Here is a 20743-nt window from a genome sequence, read left to right as displayed (position 1 = left end):
GCTGTTTGTAGTATATTTTGGAGATTAAGCCTTGTCAGTCACATCCTTTGCAAATATTTTCTCCCATTCTGTAGGCTGTCTGGTTCTTTGTTTTTCAAATTACTGACTTGTTAGAATTGTTTCTATGTTCTAGGTGTATGTCCTATGTCAAATATATGTATTGCAATTATTTTCTTTTTCTTTGCTTGCCTATTCACTTTTTAAATGGCTTTTTTGATGTGTATAACTTTTTAGTTTTGATGAAGTCCAACTCATCAATTATTTTCTGTTTATTGCTTTCTGGGTTTTGTCTAAAAAATCTTTGCCTACCCTAAGGTCATGAAGACTTCCCATGTTTTCTTCTAGTAGCTATATAATTTTAGCTTTTACATTTAGGTTTATGATCCATCTTTAATTAATTATTGTATACAGTTGTGAGGTATGAGCCAATATTAATTTTTTCCATATATATAGCCAGATGTTCCACTATCATTTGTTGAAAAAACTTTCCTTTGTCTGTTTTCTTGCTTTGATGCTGTGGTCAAAAATCAAGTAAGCAGGGCTTCCCTGGTGGCGCAGTGGTTAAGAATCCGCCTGCCAATGCAGGAGACACGGCTTTGGGCCCTGGTCCGGCAAGATCCCACATGCCGCAGAGCAACTAAGCCCGTGCGCCGCAACTGAGCCTGCACTCTAGAGTCCGCAAGCCATAACTACTGAGCCTGTGCTCTAGAGCCCACGAGCCACAACTACTGAGCCCGCACACCTAGAACCTGTGCTCCGCAACGAGAGAAGCCACCACAATAAGAAGGCTTCGCACTGCAACAAAGAGTAGCCCCTGCTCACTGCTACAAGAAAAAGCCCACGCACAGCAACAAAGACCCAACACAGCCAAAAATAAATAAATTAAATACATAAATTAAAAACAAATCAAGTAAGCATACTAGTGTGGGTCTATCTCTGCATTCTCTTGTAGGGAGAGGCAATATGCTATGTGCCCTGAGTATTGCTGCACATTCTTGCCGGTATGCTAAGAGTGTAAGGCCCTAACTTCTCTTGGTCCGATACTTATCTGTCCATATCCTTGTTAGTTATAATCTGGCCCAAGCAGCATTATCCTAATACTAAAACCAGACAAAAGATATTATAGGAAAACTACAGACCAATATCTCTTGTGAATATACAGGCAAAAATCCTCAACAAAATAACAGCAAATCAAGTCCAACAATGTATAAAAAGAATTATACACCACAGCCAGGTAGGGTTTATGTTAGGTATGCAAAGCTGGTTCAACATTTGAAAATCAATTAATGTAATCCATAATATCAACAGGCATTCATTTATCAACAGGCATATCATATTTTTCAATATGTGATTGAAAAATCACATTATCATATCAATAGGTGTAGAAAAAGCACTTGATAAAATTCAGCACCAATGCATTATTAAAAAACTCTTAGTAGATTAAGATTAGAGTGAAATTCCTTCAACTTGCAAGAGAACTTCTACAAAAAACCTACAGCCAACATCATACTCAATGGTGAGAAATGTGAAACTTTCCTGTTAAGATCAGGAGCAAGACAAGATCAGGATGTTCCTTCTCACCACTGTTTTTCAACATCATATTGGAAGTCCTAGCTAATGCAATAAGACAAGAAAAGGAAATAAATCTGGCCTAATACAAACTCATGTGTTAGCACAACTGAGCGCAAAGCCTAAAACAATGCATTTGCACGTTAAATTCCTCTGTTTTTATTTATAAAGGTAAAATGAGAAATGTCATTTAATATAATTTCTCTATTCCTAAAACATGTACAATACAATCTTAATTGTTAAGTAACCCCTTGACACTGATAAGACTATAAGTTAAACAGGTGAAAATTAATTTGAAAAAATACTGTGTACCTGATTGAAGCTGTTCAAGTTTATCTTTTTTGTGTGAAGCCAAGTCTCCTATAAAGCAGATACCACCTTTAGCTAGCAAAGCACTGCCACCTTGAATGCTAACTGCTCCAGTTCCATACTTATTCCTGGATAGAGTAGGGAAAATTTCAGTAGAGACTGGATGACGTATACCACGGGGCACAAGGTTTATACTAAAATTCAAAAGCCTAAGGGAAAAAATAAATTATTCATTACTTATTCATTACAAATATTACTTATTTAATATTTGATTTTCAGAAGTCATAATGTATAATAGCTATACAATTAGATTTAATTTGATTCAATGTCTATTGAGCACTAGTGCTGTGGATAAAAACGTACATGTAGGACTTCCCTGGTGGTGAAGTGGTTAAGAATCCTCCTGCCAATACAGGGGACACGGGTTCAAGCCCTGATCCGGGAGGATCCCACATGCCGCGGAGCAACTAAGCCTGTGTGCCACAACTACTGATCCTGTGCTCTAGAGCCTGTGAGCCACAACTACTGAGCCTGCATGCCACAACTACTGAAGCCCACACGCCTAGAGCCTGTGCTCCACAACAAGAGAAGCCACCGCAATGAGAAGCCCATGCACCGCAACGAAGAGTAGCCCTTGCTTGCTGCAACTAGAGAAAGCCAACACACAGCAACGAAGACCCAATGCAGCAAAAAATAATTAATTAATTAAAAAAAAAAGAATTTGTCTTTGCTATGTATTGTCTCAGGTTATTAACAATATATATATATGAGATTTGGTCCTTAACTTGGAAAGCTCACAGCCTAGAGAGATGTAAACAAAAAACTAAAACACGATGTGATAAGTACTAAAATAATGTCATGAGGACATCCATAAAAGATCATTATTTCCTCCTGGATTGAAGTCAGAGAAAGCTATAGAGAAATGACATTTGAACGGGGACTTCCTTTTTTTATGAATTGCTTTCTTTCGTTTATTCAAAATTTTTGCATTTAGGCTTGCCAGTAGTTCATCATGACTACCCTTGTTACCTATGTATCAAGATAACTCTTGATACATCCTTTTGCTTTCTAATCTCTTTGCCAATTGCCTCAACCTCTTCATTTCTCAAATTTAAATTATAAGAAAGGAATATGATTATCTTAGCTTAGCTTTTAAATCCTTGCCACAGAAATCATAGCTTGCTGGTGCAATCTACTATGATGAGTAGAGACATGGTACAAAGAGGGTGAAGCAGTATCTCTTAAATGTGGATAGGTAGATGCTATAAAATGTCTAGTGTATGTGTCATTCCAAAGAATTTAGATGCTAATTTGAAGATATACAATATGGGTGAGTAAGATTTAGAAAGAAAATGTGCAAGCCTATAGAGCAGTGGTTCTCAACCCTAGCTCACATTAAAATTACCTGGGGAACCAACAGGCACATGAAAAGACGGTCAAATCACTACTCATCAGGGGAATGCAAATCAACACCATGATGAGATATCACATCACACCTGTCAGAATGGCTGTTATCAAAAACACAAAAAAAAAACAACAAAAGCAACCCAAGCGTTGGCAAGAATGTGGAGAAAAGGGACTACTTATACACTGTTGGTGGGAATGTAAATTGTTGCAGCCACTGTGGAAAACAGTAAGGAGGTTCCTCAAAAAACTAAAAATAGAGTTACCATATGATCCAGCAATCCCATTCCTGGGTATTAATCCAAAGAAAACAAAAACACTAATTAGAAAAGATATATGCTCCCCTATGTTCACTGCAGCATTATTTACAATAGCCAAGATATGGAAACAAGCTAAGTGTCTATGAATAGATAAACTGATAAAGAAGATGTGGTATATATATAATGGAATATTATTCAGCAATAAAAAGTATGAAATCTTGACATTTGTGACAACATGGATGGGCCTAGAGGGTATTATGCTAAGTAAGTCAGATAGAAAAAGATAATTGTTATATATGATTTCACTTATATGTGGAATCTAAAAAAAAAAAATGAACAAACAAAACAAGACAGAATAGATATAGAAAACAAACTTGTTGTTGCCAGAGGGGAGGGGGATTGGGAAAGTGAAATAAGTAAAAGGGATTAAGAGGTACAAACTTCTAGTTATAAAATAAATGTCACGAGGATGTAAGGTACAGCATAGAGAATATGGTCAATAATATTGTAATAACTTTGTATGGTGACAGATGGTAACTAGACTTATTGTGGTGACCATTTTGAAATGTATATAAATATTGAATCACTATGATGTACACGAACATGATACTGCATGTCAATTATACTTTTTAACAAAAAAAAATTGCCTGGGGTTTTTTAAAAATTCTAATGCCAAGCCCCATCCCAAACGATGTAAATTAGAATCTCTAGGGGTGAGCCACAGTCATAATTTTTTTTTAAATAAATTTATTTATTTTTGGCTGTGTTGGGTCTTCGTTGCTGCGCACGGGCTTTCTCTAGGTGCGGTGAGTGGGGGCCACGCTTCGTTGTGGTGCATGGGCTTCTCACTGTCATGGCTTCTCTTGTTGCGAACCGCGGGCTCAGTAGTTGTGGCTCGCAGGCTCAGTAGTTGTGGCGCACAGGCTATGTTGTTCCACGGCATGTGGGATCTTCCTAGGCCAGGGCTCGAACCCGTGTCCCCTGCATTGGCAGGTGGATTCTTAACCACTGCGCCACCAGGGAAGCCCCATAAATTTTTTAAAAATATTATCCCAGATGATTCTAACATGCAGTCAGGCTGAGAACCTAGTTATATAGAACAATGGGCCTCAAACTTGGCTAATCATTGGAATCAGCTGAGGAATTTTTTGAACTACTAATACAAGGTCACAGAGTAAAAGATCCAAATACAAAAATCAATTGTATCTCTATATACTCACAGCAAATATTTGAAAAATAAAATTAATAAAACACTACCATTTTTCATAGCATCAAAAATACCAAATACTTAGAAATCAACTTAAATTATGTGCATGACCTTTACAAAACATTGCTGAAAGAAATTAAGATTTAAATAAATGGAGATATATACCATATTCACAGATTGGAAGACTCAACATTGTTAAGATGTAAATTCTTCCCAAATTGATTTATAAGTTAAATGCAGTTCCATCAAAATCCTTAAAGGCCCTTTTGGGGTGATGGGGATGGAGGCTGGTATTAACATATAGATTCTAAACTTTTTTTTTTTTTTTTACGGTACGTGTTGTGGCCTCTCCCGTTGTGGAGCACAGGCTCTGGACGCGCAGGCTCAGCGGCCATGGCTCATGGGTCCAGCTGCTCCGCGGCATGTGGGATCTTCCCGGACCGGGGCACGAACCTGTGTCCCCAGCATCGGCACGCAGACTCTCAACCACTGCGCCACCAGGGAAGCGATTCTAAACTTTATAAGAAAATGTAAACGATCTAAAATAGTGCAAACAAATCTTAAAAATGAAGAATAAAGTTGCACTACCTGATTCAAAACTTAATATAGAGCTACAATAATCAAGAATGTGAGGCATAATTATAGACATAAAGGTCAAAATGACAGAAAAGAACGTTTAAATAGATATATACCCAGTTCAATTTTACACCTAAAATTGTTTATAACCAGTTTATAACCACTGTTTATAACCAGTTCAACTAATTTGCAACATTGGCAGCAAAGCAATTCAATGGGGAAAGGAAAGTCTTTTAAACAAATGGTATGGAAAAATTAGATAAATGCATAGGAAAAATATTAATCTTGGCTCCTACCTTGTATCACATACAAAAATTGACTTGTAATAGAAAAAAGACCAATGTAAAAACAAATACTTCTAGAAGAAAACATAAAAGAATATTTTCATGACCTTGGGGTAGACAAAGATTTCTTAAACAGAACCCAGAAAACACTAAACATAAAAGAAAATAATAACCTAAACTAAAAGGACTGCTCATCAAAGATATCTTTAAGAAAATAACTCAAGCTTTAGACTGGGAGAAAAATTTCATGATACATATGTGACCATGGATGTGCATCTGGAAGAGCCCCATTTAAAAGTGAACAAAGGACCTGACACTTCAGAAAAGGAGACACATGAGTAACTAATAAGCACATGAAAAAGAGCTTGAATCAGTAGTCATCAAGGAAATGCAACTTAGAACTGTAGTGAGCCACTATTTCACATATACTAGAATGGCTAAATTGAGAAAGACTGACCACACTGGATGTTGGTGAGGATAGAAACAACTGGAACCTTAACTCATTGTTAGGAATGTAAAATTGTAAAACCACTTTAAAAAACTGTTTGGCAGCTTCTTATAAAGTTATATAAACCTACCTTATGACACAATAATTCCACTCCTAGGTATTTACCCAAGATAATAAAAACCTAAGTCTACAAAAAGACTTATACAAGAGATGTTTATAGCAGCCTTACTTATATAGTCAAAACATGCAAAACCCAGGGCTTCCCTGGTGGCACAGTGGTTAAGAATCCGCCTGCCAATGCAGGGCACATGGGTTCAAGCCCTGGTCCAGGAAGATCCCACATGTCTTGGAGCAACTAAGCCCGTGCGCCACAACTACTGAGCCTGGACTCTGGAGCCTGCGAGCCACAACTACTGAGCCCATGGGCACAACTACTGGAGCCCATGCTCTGCAACAAGAGAGGCCACTGCAATGAGAAGCCCGCACACCGCAACTAAGAGTAGCCCCTGCTCGTTGCAACTAGAGAGAGCCCACGCGCAGCAATGAAGACCCAAAACGCAGCCAAAAAACCCCCACAAATCCATTCATTGATTCATTCATCAAATAGCAATTGATCATCTTCTGTGTGCCATGCCCTGTCCTAGGACTTTGCTTTAATAATGAAAAAAAAAAACAAAACAAAACATGCAAAACCCAAATGTCTATCACGAGGAGAACAGATAAACAAATTCTGGTATATTCATATAATGGAACACTACTCATCAATAAAAACAATGAACTTCTGATACACACAACAGGGCCAATCTCAAAAACATGTTAAGCGGGGCTTCCCTGGTGGCACAGTGGTTGAGAGTCCGCCTGCCAATGCAGGGGACGCCGGTTCGTGCCCTGGTCCGGGAAGATCCCACATGCCGCGGAGCGGCTGGGCCTGTGAGCCATGACTGCTGAGCCTGTGCGTCCGGAGCCTGTGCTCCGCAACGGGAGAAGCCACAACAGTGAGAGGCCCGCGTATCACAAAACAAAAAACAAAAAACATGTTAAGCGAAAGAAGCTAGACCCAAAAGAGTGTGCACTGTATGATCCTAGTTATACGAAGTTCAAGAACAGGAAGATTAACCTATGGTGACAGAAATCACCTGTGGAGATAGGAACTAATTGGAAGAGAGAATGAAGGATCTTTCCAAGGTAAAGGAAAATGGAAATGTTCCATATCTTATTGAGGTGATGGCTATAGGAGTGTATGTCATCTGTCAAGACTCATCGAATTGTATACCTAAGATCTGATTACTTCACTTTATTTATGTAAATTTTATCTAAAAAACAAAACAAAACACCAAATCTCTCATACAGCCCCAAATACCACAGGAAAAGATTAATGACAAACAGAAAAAGAGACAAAGCCTTTAATTTACAAGAGGTATCACAAATCAGTAAGAAATAAACAACTTAATTTAAAAAATGGACAATGGTCAAGGAGTTCATAGAAAAATAATAAAAAGTGTTTAACAAATTCTAAATGATGCTAAAACTTACTTCTAGTTAAAGAAATGCAAATTAAAATAAAATACCACTTTCCATCCATCAAATGGCAAAATTTTAAAGTTTGATAATACCCAGTGTTGGTGAGGCTGTTAGGAAACAAATATTCTCATGCTCATTAGTGTAAGATTAAATTGGTGCAATCTGTAGCAGTTAGCACTGTATTTACATTGTGATTTAATTTTAGCAAAACATCATCTGTCCAATTAAGTTAGAGCTAATTTGAATTTTATTTTTTTAATTTAAAATTCATTCTATAAATTTGTTTTTGCTTTATATTTGCATATATGATTTTAATATATGAAGCTTATTCCTAGCTTTTTGCACATTTAAGTAACTTTTTAAAAAGGGTACTTGCTAGTGGGGAGCCCCAATATGCTGAGTAGAGGCTTACTCCAAGGTTAGAGTGACACCCCCAAAACAGTAATTTTGGCACTTTTAACAGCCTTATTTGGGCACAGTGAATCAATACTATTGAATGGAATCTTGAAGAAAAAGAAGAAAACAGCTTGTTAGCTCTAGCGGGGAGATTATTTTGAAGTGAAAACAAAGTACAAAAGCAGAACAGTGATCTAGGGAATGGAGGACAAGGAAGCCTGCAAAGGAGACATTTATTTAAAAAGGTCTGAGTGGGGAAACAAGTTGAAACTTCGAGTGGTTAGATTCTCAAAATGTTGAAAGCAAATATCCCATTTCTCAATTCATGTTTTAAAAGGTTTTGAACTTCATTGATAAAAGTTTATTTAAATACTTATACTGCTCAGATAAATTCCAAATATTTGTCTTGTAATAATGCTCATGGAAAAGATGTATGCAAATCTGTGACCAATTCATAATGTCATATATTTTACCTGTCTACGAGTAGAATATCATTTGTTATAATTAAAAGATCCAGGCAATCTTCCAGTTCCTTGTTACGGTCACTTGTCTGTACTAGACTCATCAACAAACAGAGCTTGAGCAAATTGTAAGTCCCAGGAGGAACAATTTGTGATGCAAAGATATTGGCAAGTATTGCTGTAAACTTCCAGTACGAGCTGGAAGTCAAAGAGAGGAGATACCTGAAATTGTCGCTAATTCCTGAAGGAACTGAAAGTAAATATTACATATATGTTAAAAAGAGTTTTTTAAAACAAGAAAATGATATTATAGACATCTAATTCCATTTATCTAAAATATTATCAAATTGCAGTTCTTTTAATGATGCCACATTCAAATTATTACAATGATATTAAATTATGATCAGAGGTCACTCTGGTCTATCATTTCTATCCCAAGGAATGCAGTAAGAAGAAGCAGTCAACCTTTGTGCCCACATAGACTGGCTGTGGGTTGCAAGCAAATCTCTCATTTTTTTCCTTTTAAGACCTATGTGAGCAAAGCCAGATCATGGGGCTCTTGTACTGCAGTGTTTGCTTCTACATATCTATGTTTGAAATATTATCACCTTTAGTGAGGTCTAAAAAGCAGAATGGGAAATATTTGATTACTGCTGTTAAAAGGGGAGATTTATACTCTACTACTTCAACATACACTGTAACATTCTAGACCTTCTCCACTACCTTATTCTGTCCAACTCCTGAAAGAGATGAGTGTTTTAATCCAGTTGGTCAGTTTGGGAGAAACAGCTGCGCACATGTAACCCAGTCCCTTTCTCCTTCCTCTTAGGCTGTCATCACAGGGCAATGATTTCTTCTACTCATCGATGCCCATGGACCAAGGGAGGGAGCTACATTAGTGTAGCTCTTGCCACATTTGCGTGGTTAAATCTGCCTAATTCTGGAGTTCAGCAGGAGAAAGTACACTTCACCTACATATATATCATGTTCTGCCATCAAATCAGTAAATCTTAAAGCACTTCACAGCAGAAAATATTTTAAATATCTTTAAAATGCCTATTGTTCATTAGTAGTTTCTTTCTTCAATATTTTTATTCTTTTAAGAAGTTTTTCTCAGGAATTCCCTGGTTGTCCAGTGGTTAGGACTCTGTGCTTCCAATGCAGGGGGCATGGGCCCAATCCCTGGTCGGGGAACTAAGATCCCCACAAACCACACATCACAGCCAATAAATAAATAAATAAATAAAGCTTTCTCTTCAAAATAAGCAGAGGTATCTAGAATCCATTGCATTTAAATTCAACTTGGGCCTCTGTTATTGCAGATGGTTATCTAGGGAATAGAAAAAAAAAATCTAACTTCATTATTTAAGATTTAAATACCCTGTCCTATATTTAGATATTTGTGTGCCAAGTTAAGAGCAGGTCTGCTCTCCGCTTTTGTTTACTTAATTCTTAATTAGGTTGCAAGGAAATTATCAGTAATAAGGGTGATATTTTGGGGACCAACTGCCTTTCTCTTTTGTCTTATTTCTCGATTGGTTCAAAACTCAGCTGAGGAAAAGGATGCCATTTTATTCGGCTCTTTTTCTCAGACCACAACAGTTACTTAGTTAGAAAACAAAGGGCTGGATAGAAAAACCTTTAATCTCTAACTCTTAGCATCTTAAAACATTTTTCTTGTTGGTAATTATTTAAAAAAAAAAAAAATCTAGGGGCTTCCCTGGTGGCGCAGTGGTTGAGAGTCCGTCTGTCGATGCAGGGGACACAGGTTCGTGCCCTGGTCCGGGAAGATGCCACATGCCGTGGAGCGGCTGGGCCCGTGAGCCATGGCTGCTGAGCCTGTGCGTCTGGAGCCTGTGCTCCGCAACGGGAGAGGCCACAGCAGTGAGAGGCCTACGTACCACCAAAAAAAAAAAAAAATCTAAATAAGGTTTAGCCAAAAGAAAGGAGTCCTTCCTGTGGGCAAGGTTTCACATTATCTTGCTTTATTTCCTTTGCAGCATTTATTATCTAAAATTGTCTTATTAATTAGTTTACAGATTTATTGACTGTCTACCATATGATTTAAGAGTAGGAACCCTGACTGTCCTCATCACAACTGTATCCCTAGTGCTTTGAAGAGTGTCCAGCACATAGGCAACCAATACTTATTTCCTGAACAAATGGATTTAAATTTAAATATTTGTTAACATATGATACTAACATTTTTCTTACCTTTTGGATTGAAAAAAGTGATACTATTTGCCTCTATACAGAGAGCAGTTTGTGATGTTTTTACACAGGTTGGAATTCCAATAATCTTATACTCATTTCCTATATTCATTTCATTCACTAATTCATCTAAAATTGTTAAACACAAAAGAAAATAACTATTTACTAAACGAAATTTTACATGATCATATGGTTCAAAGATCTAAAACCAGTAACAATTCAGTAGTTCAATTAGTTGCTAAGTATTTACTTTTGTTTAGTATAATATGCATATTGAGTGGCATTAATATCAATACTGTCAAAGTGACTATACTAACCAAGGCAATCTACAGATTCCATGCAATCCCTATAAAATTACCAGTGGCATTTTTCACAGAACTAGAACAAAAAAATCTTAAAATTTGTATGGAGACACAGAAGACCCCAAATAGCCAAAGCAATCTTGAGAAAGAAAAACAGAGCTGGGGGAATCAGGCTTCCTGACTTCAGACTATACTACAAAGCTCTAGTCATCAAAACAGTATGGTACTGGCACAAAAATAGAAATATAGATCAATGGAACAGGATAGAAGGCCCAGAAATAAACCCATGCACCTATGGTCACTTAATCTATGACAAAGGAGATAAGACTATACAATGGAGGAAAGACAGTCTCTTCAGTAAATGATACTGGAAAAACTGGACAGCTACATATACATAAATGAAATTACAACATTCTTTAACACCATACACAAAAATAAACTCAGAACGGATTAAAGACCTAAATGTGAGACTGGACACTATAAAACTCTTAGAGGAGAACATAGGCAGAACACTCTCTGGCATAAATCACAGCAATATCTTTTTCGATCCATCTCCCAGAGTAATGGAAATAAAAACAAAAATAAACAAATGGGACCTAATTAAACTCAAAAGCTTTTGCACAGCAAAAGAAACCATAAACAAAATGAAAAGACAACCCACAGAATGGGAGAAAATATTTGCAAATGATGTGACTGACAAGGGATTAGCCTCCAAAATTTACAAACAGCTCATGCAGCTTAATATCATCAAAACAAACAACCCAATCAAAAAATGTGCAGAAGACCTAAACAGACATTTCTTCAAAGAAGACATACAGATGGCCAAGAAGCACATGAAAAGATGTTCAACATTGCTAATTATTAGAGAAATGCAAATCAAAACTACAATGAGATACCACCTCACACCAGTCTGAATGCCTATCATCAAAAAAATCCACAAACAACAAATGCTGGAGAGGGTGTGGAGAGAAGGGACCCCTCCTACACTGCTGGTGGGAATATAAATTGATACAACCACTATGGAGAACAGTATGGAGGTTCCCTAAAAAACTAATAATAGGACTACCATATGATCCTGCAATCCCACTGCTGGGCATATATCTGGAGAGAAACATGGTCTGAAAGGATGCATGCACTCCAATGTTCATTGCAGCACTGTTTACAATAGCCAAGACATGGAAGCAACCTAAATGTCCATCGACAGAGGAATGGATAAAGAAGATGTGGTACATATATACAATGGAATATTACTCAGCCATTAAAAATAGTGAAATAATGCCATTTGCAGCAACATGGATGGACCTGGAGATTGTCATACTGAATGAAGTAAGTCTGACAGAGAAAGAGAACTATCATATGATATTGCTTATATGTGGAATCTAAAAAGAAATGATACTAATGAATTTATTTACAAAACAGAAACAGATTCACAGACTTAGAGAACGAACTTATGGCTACCAGGGGGGACGTGGGGGGAGAAGGGATAGTTAGGGAGTGTGGGATTGACATGTACACACTGCTGTATTTAAAATGGATAACCAACAAGGACCTACTGTACAACACAGGGAACTCTGCTTAATACTATGTAACAACCTAAATGGGAAAAGAATTTGAAAAAGAATAGATACATGTGTATGTATAGCAGAATCACTTTGCTGTACACCTGCAACTATCACAACATTGTTAATCAACTATACTCCAATATAAAATTAAAAATTAAAAACAAATAAAACCAGCAACAATTTAGTAGTTCAGTTAGTTGCTAAGTAGTTACTTTTGTTTAGTATACTATGCATATTGAGTGGCATTAATAATATAAATTGAGAAAATTTTGTTGCTGATAAATTTTGATACTTATAGGTGATGAATTAACTTCAAGAAGCATGTGACATAGCAACTAGATAGTCTCCTATAATAGTCAAAAGGCAAAACAAGATTATTGTGTTTAAAATGAAACATCTTTCCATTAAATGACAAGAGATGTTAATAAAAATGACCTTATAAGTAATAATTTTATTTGGGAAGAAAATCATTTTAAAAAGTATTATTCACAGTCTATAATATAGGCAAGTCACTTTTATACACATTATCTAATTGTAAACTATAAGACAGATATTGTTATCCCCACTTTATATATGAAGAAACTGAGAGGTTAAGTGATTTGCACCAGGCTAAGTAGTTAAGTAGCAGAACTGAAATTCCCATCTGGGTCTGCCCATGTCTAAAGTCTACCCAGCACAGGGAACTCTACTTAATGCACTGTGGTGACCTAAGTGGGAAGGAAATCCAAAAAAGAGGGGATACATGTATATGTATAGCTGATTCATTTTGCTGTGCAGTAGAAACTAACAAAACATTGTAAAGCAACTATGCTCCAACAAAAATTAATTAAAAAAAAAAGAAAAACAAACACCATCAATGAAAATGTATCCATTTGTAATACAAATAAACTCTTTTGAATCAAAATAAATAAAGTCTACCCAAAAGACAATTTACTAGGTTCCTCTCTCACCTCTACAGACTGAGCAAAGCTTTTGCACAAGTTCAAAATTTATTCTAAAAAACATACGCTAAAAATCTTGATCCTCCATTATACAGTTAGAATTTGGATGGTTGTAAAACTATGAAAGAAAGGCTTACAAGAAAGGCTTACAAGGATTAACTTCCCTCTGTGATCAAACACTGATGTCCATTTCTTTCCTCCTCTCTGTTTCTTTCTCTGTCTCTCTGTCTCTTTTAGAGCCAGAGAGCATATTGATATACCCTGTAGAACTAGATGGGAAGAATCAGCCCCAAGATTTGAGAAAATAAAAACCCCAAACCAAATAAACAAACATTCCCCCTGTCCCACCCCCCAAAAAACCCATGAAGGATACAGTATGAATTACAAGGAGAAAATTAAAGCAAATCATTTTTCAAGTGTTCCTTGGAATCGTGGATGTGTCATGAAGTCAAGAAAGGGTCAAGAGGAAGGCTAGGAGGCTGGGAAGTCTGGGTATCTCTGCTGAAAACCCCCAAAGGCCTGCTTTTATTAATTTAACTTTTAAAAATGTATTTGGGTTCTATTAAGAGTTTATTAGAAGAAAGGGTTTTCTACTAAAATATAAGTTGGATAGTCACTTAAATTTCTATATTGTAATGTATGGTTTGTATATAATAGAATTAAGTAGTTAAAATCATAGACTTTGAAGCTAGAATGCCTGAGTTTGAATCATGGCTGTGCCATGTACTAGCTGTGTAACCTTGGAAAAGTTACTTAACTTCTCTGTGTGTCCATTTCTACATTGTAAAATGGAGATAACAATAGAACCTACTTGAAAGAGTTGCTGTGACTAAATGAGTTAATATATGTAAAAGTGCCTGGCACATAGTAATTGATATTAAAAATTACCTATTATCGTCTGGGCTTACACGCCTGCCTTGTCCTTGCCAGGCCATGGTGAAAAGACTTCTTGTTTGAGTCTCTGCTTTCTAACCCTTGAGTCTCCTACACATCGTTGACATTCAAGATCTCTCTTTACGAAAAGTTTAATTCTTCCAATTTTAGCCCAAGAAAAGAGACTGAACCCTATCCTCATTTTCACAGTTCTGGCTTCTCAACAATGACTCACTCTTCCATGGGTGATTGATACTGATAATGATTTCCTCCTTTATGGCAGAATCTGTCTACTCACAGGTCTTTACCCATGCAGTTCTCAACAGTTAATCATATGTCAATGCTCATTCATTTATTTAACAAACATTTATTGAGTTTTTACTATGTGCAGTAAAAAACCCAAGTCCCTACCCTCCTGAAGCTTATAGTTTAAAACAATAACTCCAATATTTATATAATACATACACATACAATAATGGGAGATTATTACTGTAAATAACTGTGACCCTGAGACTTAGCATAGTGCTTGAGACATAGCAGGTGCTAATATCTTAAGTGAATGTTGTATGACTGAATGAATAATTGCTACATTAGCTAAATATGACTCTTTAAAATACTCAAGAAAGAGAAGACCTATTATTTTCAAGCTTTTGAAGTACCATTTTTAATATATAAGCATAAACAAGTCAGTTATATAGTTTATATATTTTAGTGCAAATAGAACTTACCTCTGAGGAAGACTGTGAGAGATTGAAACCTAAATGGCTGGTTGTTAGAATATCCTTGAAAAGCACGAAGTGCCTTTGTGGTAATTATTTCAACTATCTGTTTATCTTAAGGCAAATAGTAAAAAAGAATCAGTTATTAGAATATATATTTAATTTCCACATTAAAATATCAGACATTATTTTAAAAATTGTAATTGTAAAACGTAAATGCATTTTTTACCACCAAGTACTCTAAATTTTCTGTCTTCTTGAAGTGAAGATGAACATAGATTACACAAAAAATCATTTCTTATCGTTGCAGACTCTGTAGCACCAGGTACATGCACTCTTATATACTGAAATCCTGAAAGAAAACAGTTAAGCTAAATTTGCCTTCAGATTTAGCTTTCCATTTTCAATCCTTTAAAATGAATCTAATTCAACATACAATTAAACCAGTTTTGCATGTGGGTTCATAGCAGTTCAATTAACATTTATTGCATGGCTATTTCTTGCCAGGCACTGGTGATATGGATACTTAAGCACACAATTTCAATAGGTGGCAATAAGAAACAGATAATTTCAATATGCAGTATTCATATACAAAGTGTTCAGAGAGAAGAGAGGAGAGGCATCCAACCCAATAAGAGGTGGGGATGAATGGAAAAGATGTCCTGGAAGTTAAGCCAAAGGGTTGAGAGAGGACATTACATGGAGAGGGAACAGCATGAACAGTCATGAAACAGCGCGTGAGAAAAACAAGTACTTCAGCAACACAAGAGCATCTGTTAAATTATAGGGAGAGGTGTGGAAGAAAGAACGAATTTCAAGATTACGCAAAGCAGACTTGTAAACATTAGGAGACACCTAATTTTACGCCATTCTTTCTATGCTGTGAATGTTTTTTAACTAATTGTAAACATGATTTAAGATTAAACAATAAATTGCTTTGATTTTACATTTTAATATTTACCTTTTGAAAGAGGGCATGCTTCATCTGAACAAAGAAATCTTGCACCTTGTGTATACTTGGTTACAGTTGTCATTGCAATCACAATTCCTTGCATCATATAAAATCTTTGAGATGTATAATCAAGCGGAAACTCACAAAGATCAAGAGTATAACTTGGCAGAGGAGGTAAATGTGTTAACTTCAGCAGTATATTAATCTAATAAGAACACAAAAATAGTATTAATAAAAATTGCAGATCCAATTGGACTTACATTACAATATAGTAAGTATATTTGTAGGTTAAATCAAACAGATAATTTGTTAGTAGTATTAGGAAACAATCTTTTGAGCATTAAGAGAAAAGTGATTTAAATATAAAATTAAAGATGCAAAATCCTTATAATCTGATATTTTAATTGAAAATATCATTATGAACTCATTTTTCTTTAAAAATACACATTTCTCGCTATATTCACTGAAAAGACTTATTTATAAAACAATGACAACTCAATAGCAACAAACACTTCTAGTGCCCAGATCTCTAAATATAATTTCTCATGAAAAGGAACCAGAGCTCCTTAGGGGAAACGGCTGATTCCATGGGGCAGAAAATACACCAGATGGACCTCCTTGTACATCTCCTTGTGATAGAAACCAGGGGGGCTTAAAAACTAATGAAATGTGTCAAAAGGACATAAGAACAAACTTTAAGGAGCTCCCAATGACCAAAGTTAGATAATATAGGCATCAAAAAGAATGACAAAGATTCATTGAAACCTATCAGATATATTTAAAAATTCATGTAATTCCTCATAATTTAAAAAAGGAAAAACAAACAAAAAATATTGGTCATCATTGGAGGCTGTTATATTTCAACTCATCACTATGAAAATTTATAGATGGAAAGAATCAAACATTCCTTCTACTTTTCCTGTACAAATTGTATTGCAGGGTAACCAAATAGTTGATGAGAGGAAAAACTTCTCTTACAGGATAGTTTCAGCCAGTAAATATAGAAAGTTTGCTAAAATTAGGAAAATCACAATTTTGAAACTCCTAATGGAATCTAGGCAGTGACTATCAATAGCTGTGAAAACCATTAGGTGACAGTTGATGGGAGACTGTATATTGGAGGAATCAGACTGACATCATCTGCATCCACTGCTCAATTGTGGCATTGCTAAAAGTGGGATAACAATAGGACAGTTCTCCTAATGTAGGGCAGTATGAAACACATGACACTATGATATATTCTCATCAAAATGAGTTGAATTTGAATCTAATCAAGTCTTTAGAGCCAACTTTTTTTCCAGAAATTTGGTGTTTAGGGGTATAAGTTAAATACTACAAGAACATAATCAGACAAGTCCAGATGAGACATTTTACAGGACAATTAACTAGTTTCTTCAAAAATTCAATGGCATAAAAAAGGAGGGGGAGGAAATGGCTCTAGATTAAAAGAGACTTAGGGAGATGTAAGAACCAGTTATAATGTGTGTACCTTGTTTTAGTCCTGACTTGAACACATCAATTGTGAGGCAGTCTTGAGACCCTGACTGGGTAAATTTCAATATGGACTGGATATTAGATGATACCAAGGAATTATTTTTTTTTGTAAATGGTAATAATGGCATTGTGGTTATATAACAAAAATGTCCACAATTTTTAGAGGTTGATACATACCGAAGTATGTAGGGGTGAAATACAGAATGTATTTTAAAGATTTGCTTTAAAACATTTCAGAAAAAAAGTGACGATGCCAGCATGGCAAAATATTGCAAACGATTAAATCTGCGTGATAGATATATGGAGGTTCACTGTATTATTCTCTTTATTTGGGGGTATGTTTGAAATGTTTTATTATAAAAATGTTTAATAAGTGATAAAACAGGAAGTAAAGATGCATATGTAAGATAATTTATTAAACTTTGAAAATATGTTTAAACAAAAAATATATATGAATATAAAAATATTTATTTACAAGGTATCTTGAAAGTATTGTGCCTTAGTTTTCTTTGTTAAATTTAACTAAAACTTACTTGAGCTTCAGTCTGTAATTGTTCAATTAATGAGAGAGTCTTAACAGCAATAAAACAGACCTGTGATTTCAAACAAAAAACCAAAGAAGTTAGCAAAAATTCCATGTGGCATAAAATTATCTCTTTCTTTAACTTACTGATTGAAAAACTTGAGCAGCTTTTAAAGGCTGGTGTAAAATATGATTTCCAAGTTCAGCATCCAACTCAATAATATCAGAGGGATTTATTAAAATACTGAATCGATAGACAGCATAACTTTGTTTTGAATCTGTAAAAATACACAAGTATAAAAATGAGGACAGTTATACGTAGGACTTTAAAGTTTCTAAAATAAAGTCAACTTTGCTGAACATACCACTGTAGGATTTGCAATTGTCTATGAACTTTTGGAGGCCTCCACTTCTGTCAAGATAGATAAGGGCTGCCTCTTTCATTTTTAGATTTGACATTTTCTCCTAGTTAATGATTCTTCTCTTTTACTGAATGATTAAACCACAGCTGCTGGTGAAGACTACAGAGAGTGAAATTCATAGAAAAGACAGGAACACCTAGAAATAAAATAAAAGTTACATTTAAGGATCTATAATAAAACTGTTTAAACTATTAAATGTAAAATTGAGGGTGAAATAAAATGAGGTAAAATTTCCAACTTAAAAAATTCCTGGGAGTTCCCTGGTGTCCTAGTGGTTACGATTCCGGGCTTTCACTGCCATGGCCTGGGTTCAATCCCTGGTCCGGGAACTGAGATCTGGTAAGCCGTGCGATGCACAAAAAAAAAAATCCTACTCAAAGAGAAACAAAACTGGTTTCTTTTGCCGAATGATATTTTTATCAACACTAGGTTATGAGCCTCTCCATAAGATTTCAAATTTAAGAACAGGAGCTTCAAATGTCTCTTTACAGAGTAGGTATACCAAAAATGCTTGTTGAAACTAATATTGGATAATGAGGTCCCCTTGCAGGCGTTGTTTAAAAAAATGAAAGTGGTAAAAGCTCTTTCACAAATTCAATATAAGTAACAAAGTATAGCTAGCCTAAGAAGTCTGAAAACCTGGATCTAGATCCAGCATTTGCTAGTTGCTATGGGTAAATCACCCAACCTCTCTTGGTTCATCTGTAGGAAATTAAGGGGTTGTATTAGATGATAAGGCCTCTTCTGGCTTTAAATTTTCTATCAGTGACCAACATAAAACACTAAACCATAGTAATGAGAGTGGAATACATAAAATTCATTTAAAGACAGCAAACACCAATTGGAAACAATATATGCCAAACATTGTATTAGGGTCTAGGGATAAAATGAATAAGATTGAATCCTGCCTTCAATGGCTGCCAATTTAGAGGAGTCAGAAATAATGACTATCACATGTATTCATTATCAAGTATTTATTGGGCATTTACTATTTATTGGGTATCAGACTGTCCTAGGCACTGGGGATACAAAGATCAGTAAAATATAGTCCCTACTGTTCAGATAGTACAGTGAGGGAAAATAGGTATGTAAAAAATTATAATTCTGTACAACTTACGTGCTATTAAAGAAATATTAATGTACTAGAGAGCACAGAAGGAACAACATACACGAAATAGCTCACACAATTTGGGGTCATCCTCGTGTAGGGGTCATAATATTTTCTATTGTTTTAGGACATTTTGATTTAATACAGTGGGGACATAGACATGAAGTGATAAATTCTACTTTAAAGGTGACATTTGATAGGTAAGATGTCACTAATTGAAGGAGAGGTGAAGAGAGGAAGAGAAAGTTTTCCAAGGAGAGAGGTAATCCCCCTTCCCCTAATTTTCAGACCCACACTGTTGAATCCATACCCCTGCTCCTTGGAGTTCAGGTCACTTTCCAAAGAAAAGTAATCGAGACTGTCTTCTCCCTATTATATGGCGGGGGGTGGGGAGGGGTGGAGGGACGCACGGGGGGAGGGAGCGGGGAGAGGAACTTCGGAGTTTATTTCTCTGTGGCCCTAAGTTCAACCATCTTAAAGTGTGTGCTGTGTTCAGAACGTTCCATCTGTGCTTCATGAGAACATAAGGTTTCCGGGGCCGAATGAAGGGAGGCTGCTAAAAAGGAAATGGCTGGGTGGAGCTCAACCAGATTGAAAAATTTTGCAGTCCACGATGATTATACAGACAAAGGGAAACCATCAAAGTTTTTAACAGGTGAGTAATATGGTCAGATTTTTATTTTGTAAATCAGTACTTGCCGCCAGTGCGGAAAGTGGGTTGGAATAGAGGAAGAAGTGTCAATAATCAGTTTCTAAGTATTGAAAATAGTCCTGGGAGATGGACGGCCCAATCTAGGGCATTAGGGGTGAAATGGAATGGAGGGGCTGGATTCCGGACATTTTTTTTTTTTAAGATTTCACCCTGGACATGGTATCCGGTCTGTGAGGGTGGGTGGAATGCCGCTCTAATGGAAATATGGAAGCCAGGAGAAGACGAGGGAAATAATAAGGTAAAGCTCCTTTGAAATATGCTGACTCTGACGGGCTCCTGGGACATCCAGATAGACAGAAGCACTGGGGCGACATAAACCAGGGCCTGGCGTTCAGGAACTTAAAAAAGGCTAGAGAGAACGCTGCTCTGGGCATCACCTGGGTAAAGCGGGCGTCGTCCTGGGAGGGGATGCATTTCCAAGGTATGGGAAAGTGGAGGAAAAGACATGGACGCCTTTGGAAAAGCACCCAATAAGCGAACCGGGATAAA

General features: G+C 36.2%; 1 protein-coding gene across 1 annotated transcript in view; it reads right to left on the bottom strand.

Annotated features, from left to right (window-relative positions):
* The window catches only part of MCMDC2 (minichromosome maintenance domain containing 2), a 36253-nt gene extending 17782 nt beyond the window's left edge, over positions 1-18471 (bottom strand). The window contains exons 1-9 of the mRNA XM_065895551.1: positions 18378-18471; positions 18160-18290; positions 18023-18082; positions 16005-16200; positions 15273-15395; positions 15053-15157; positions 10650-10775; positions 8448-8685; positions 1882-2087 (exon numbers count right to left, since the gene is read on the bottom strand). Coding sequence (XP_065751623.1) covers positions 1882-2087; positions 8448-8685; positions 10650-10775; positions 15053-15157; positions 15273-15395; positions 16005-16200; positions 18023-18082; positions 18160-18290; positions 18378-18471 — 1279 coding nt within the window. The remainder of the gene's footprint in view (positions 1-1881; positions 2088-8447; positions 8686-10649; positions 10776-15052; positions 15158-15272; positions 15396-16004; positions 16201-18022; positions 18083-18159; positions 18291-18377) is intronic.
* Between the last annotated feature and the right edge of the window lie 2272 nt (positions 18472-20743).

The sequence above is a fragment of the Phocoena phocoena genome, chromosome 17 (assembly GCF_963924675.1).
Source record: "Phocoena phocoena chromosome 17, mPhoPho1.1, whole genome shotgun sequence".
NCBI lineage: Eukaryota > Metazoa > Chordata > Mammalia > Artiodactyla > Phocoenidae > Phocoena > Phocoena phocoena.
The sequence above is the reverse complement of the archived record's forward strand: the minus strand, read 5'-3'. Positions and strand labels throughout refer to the sequence as shown.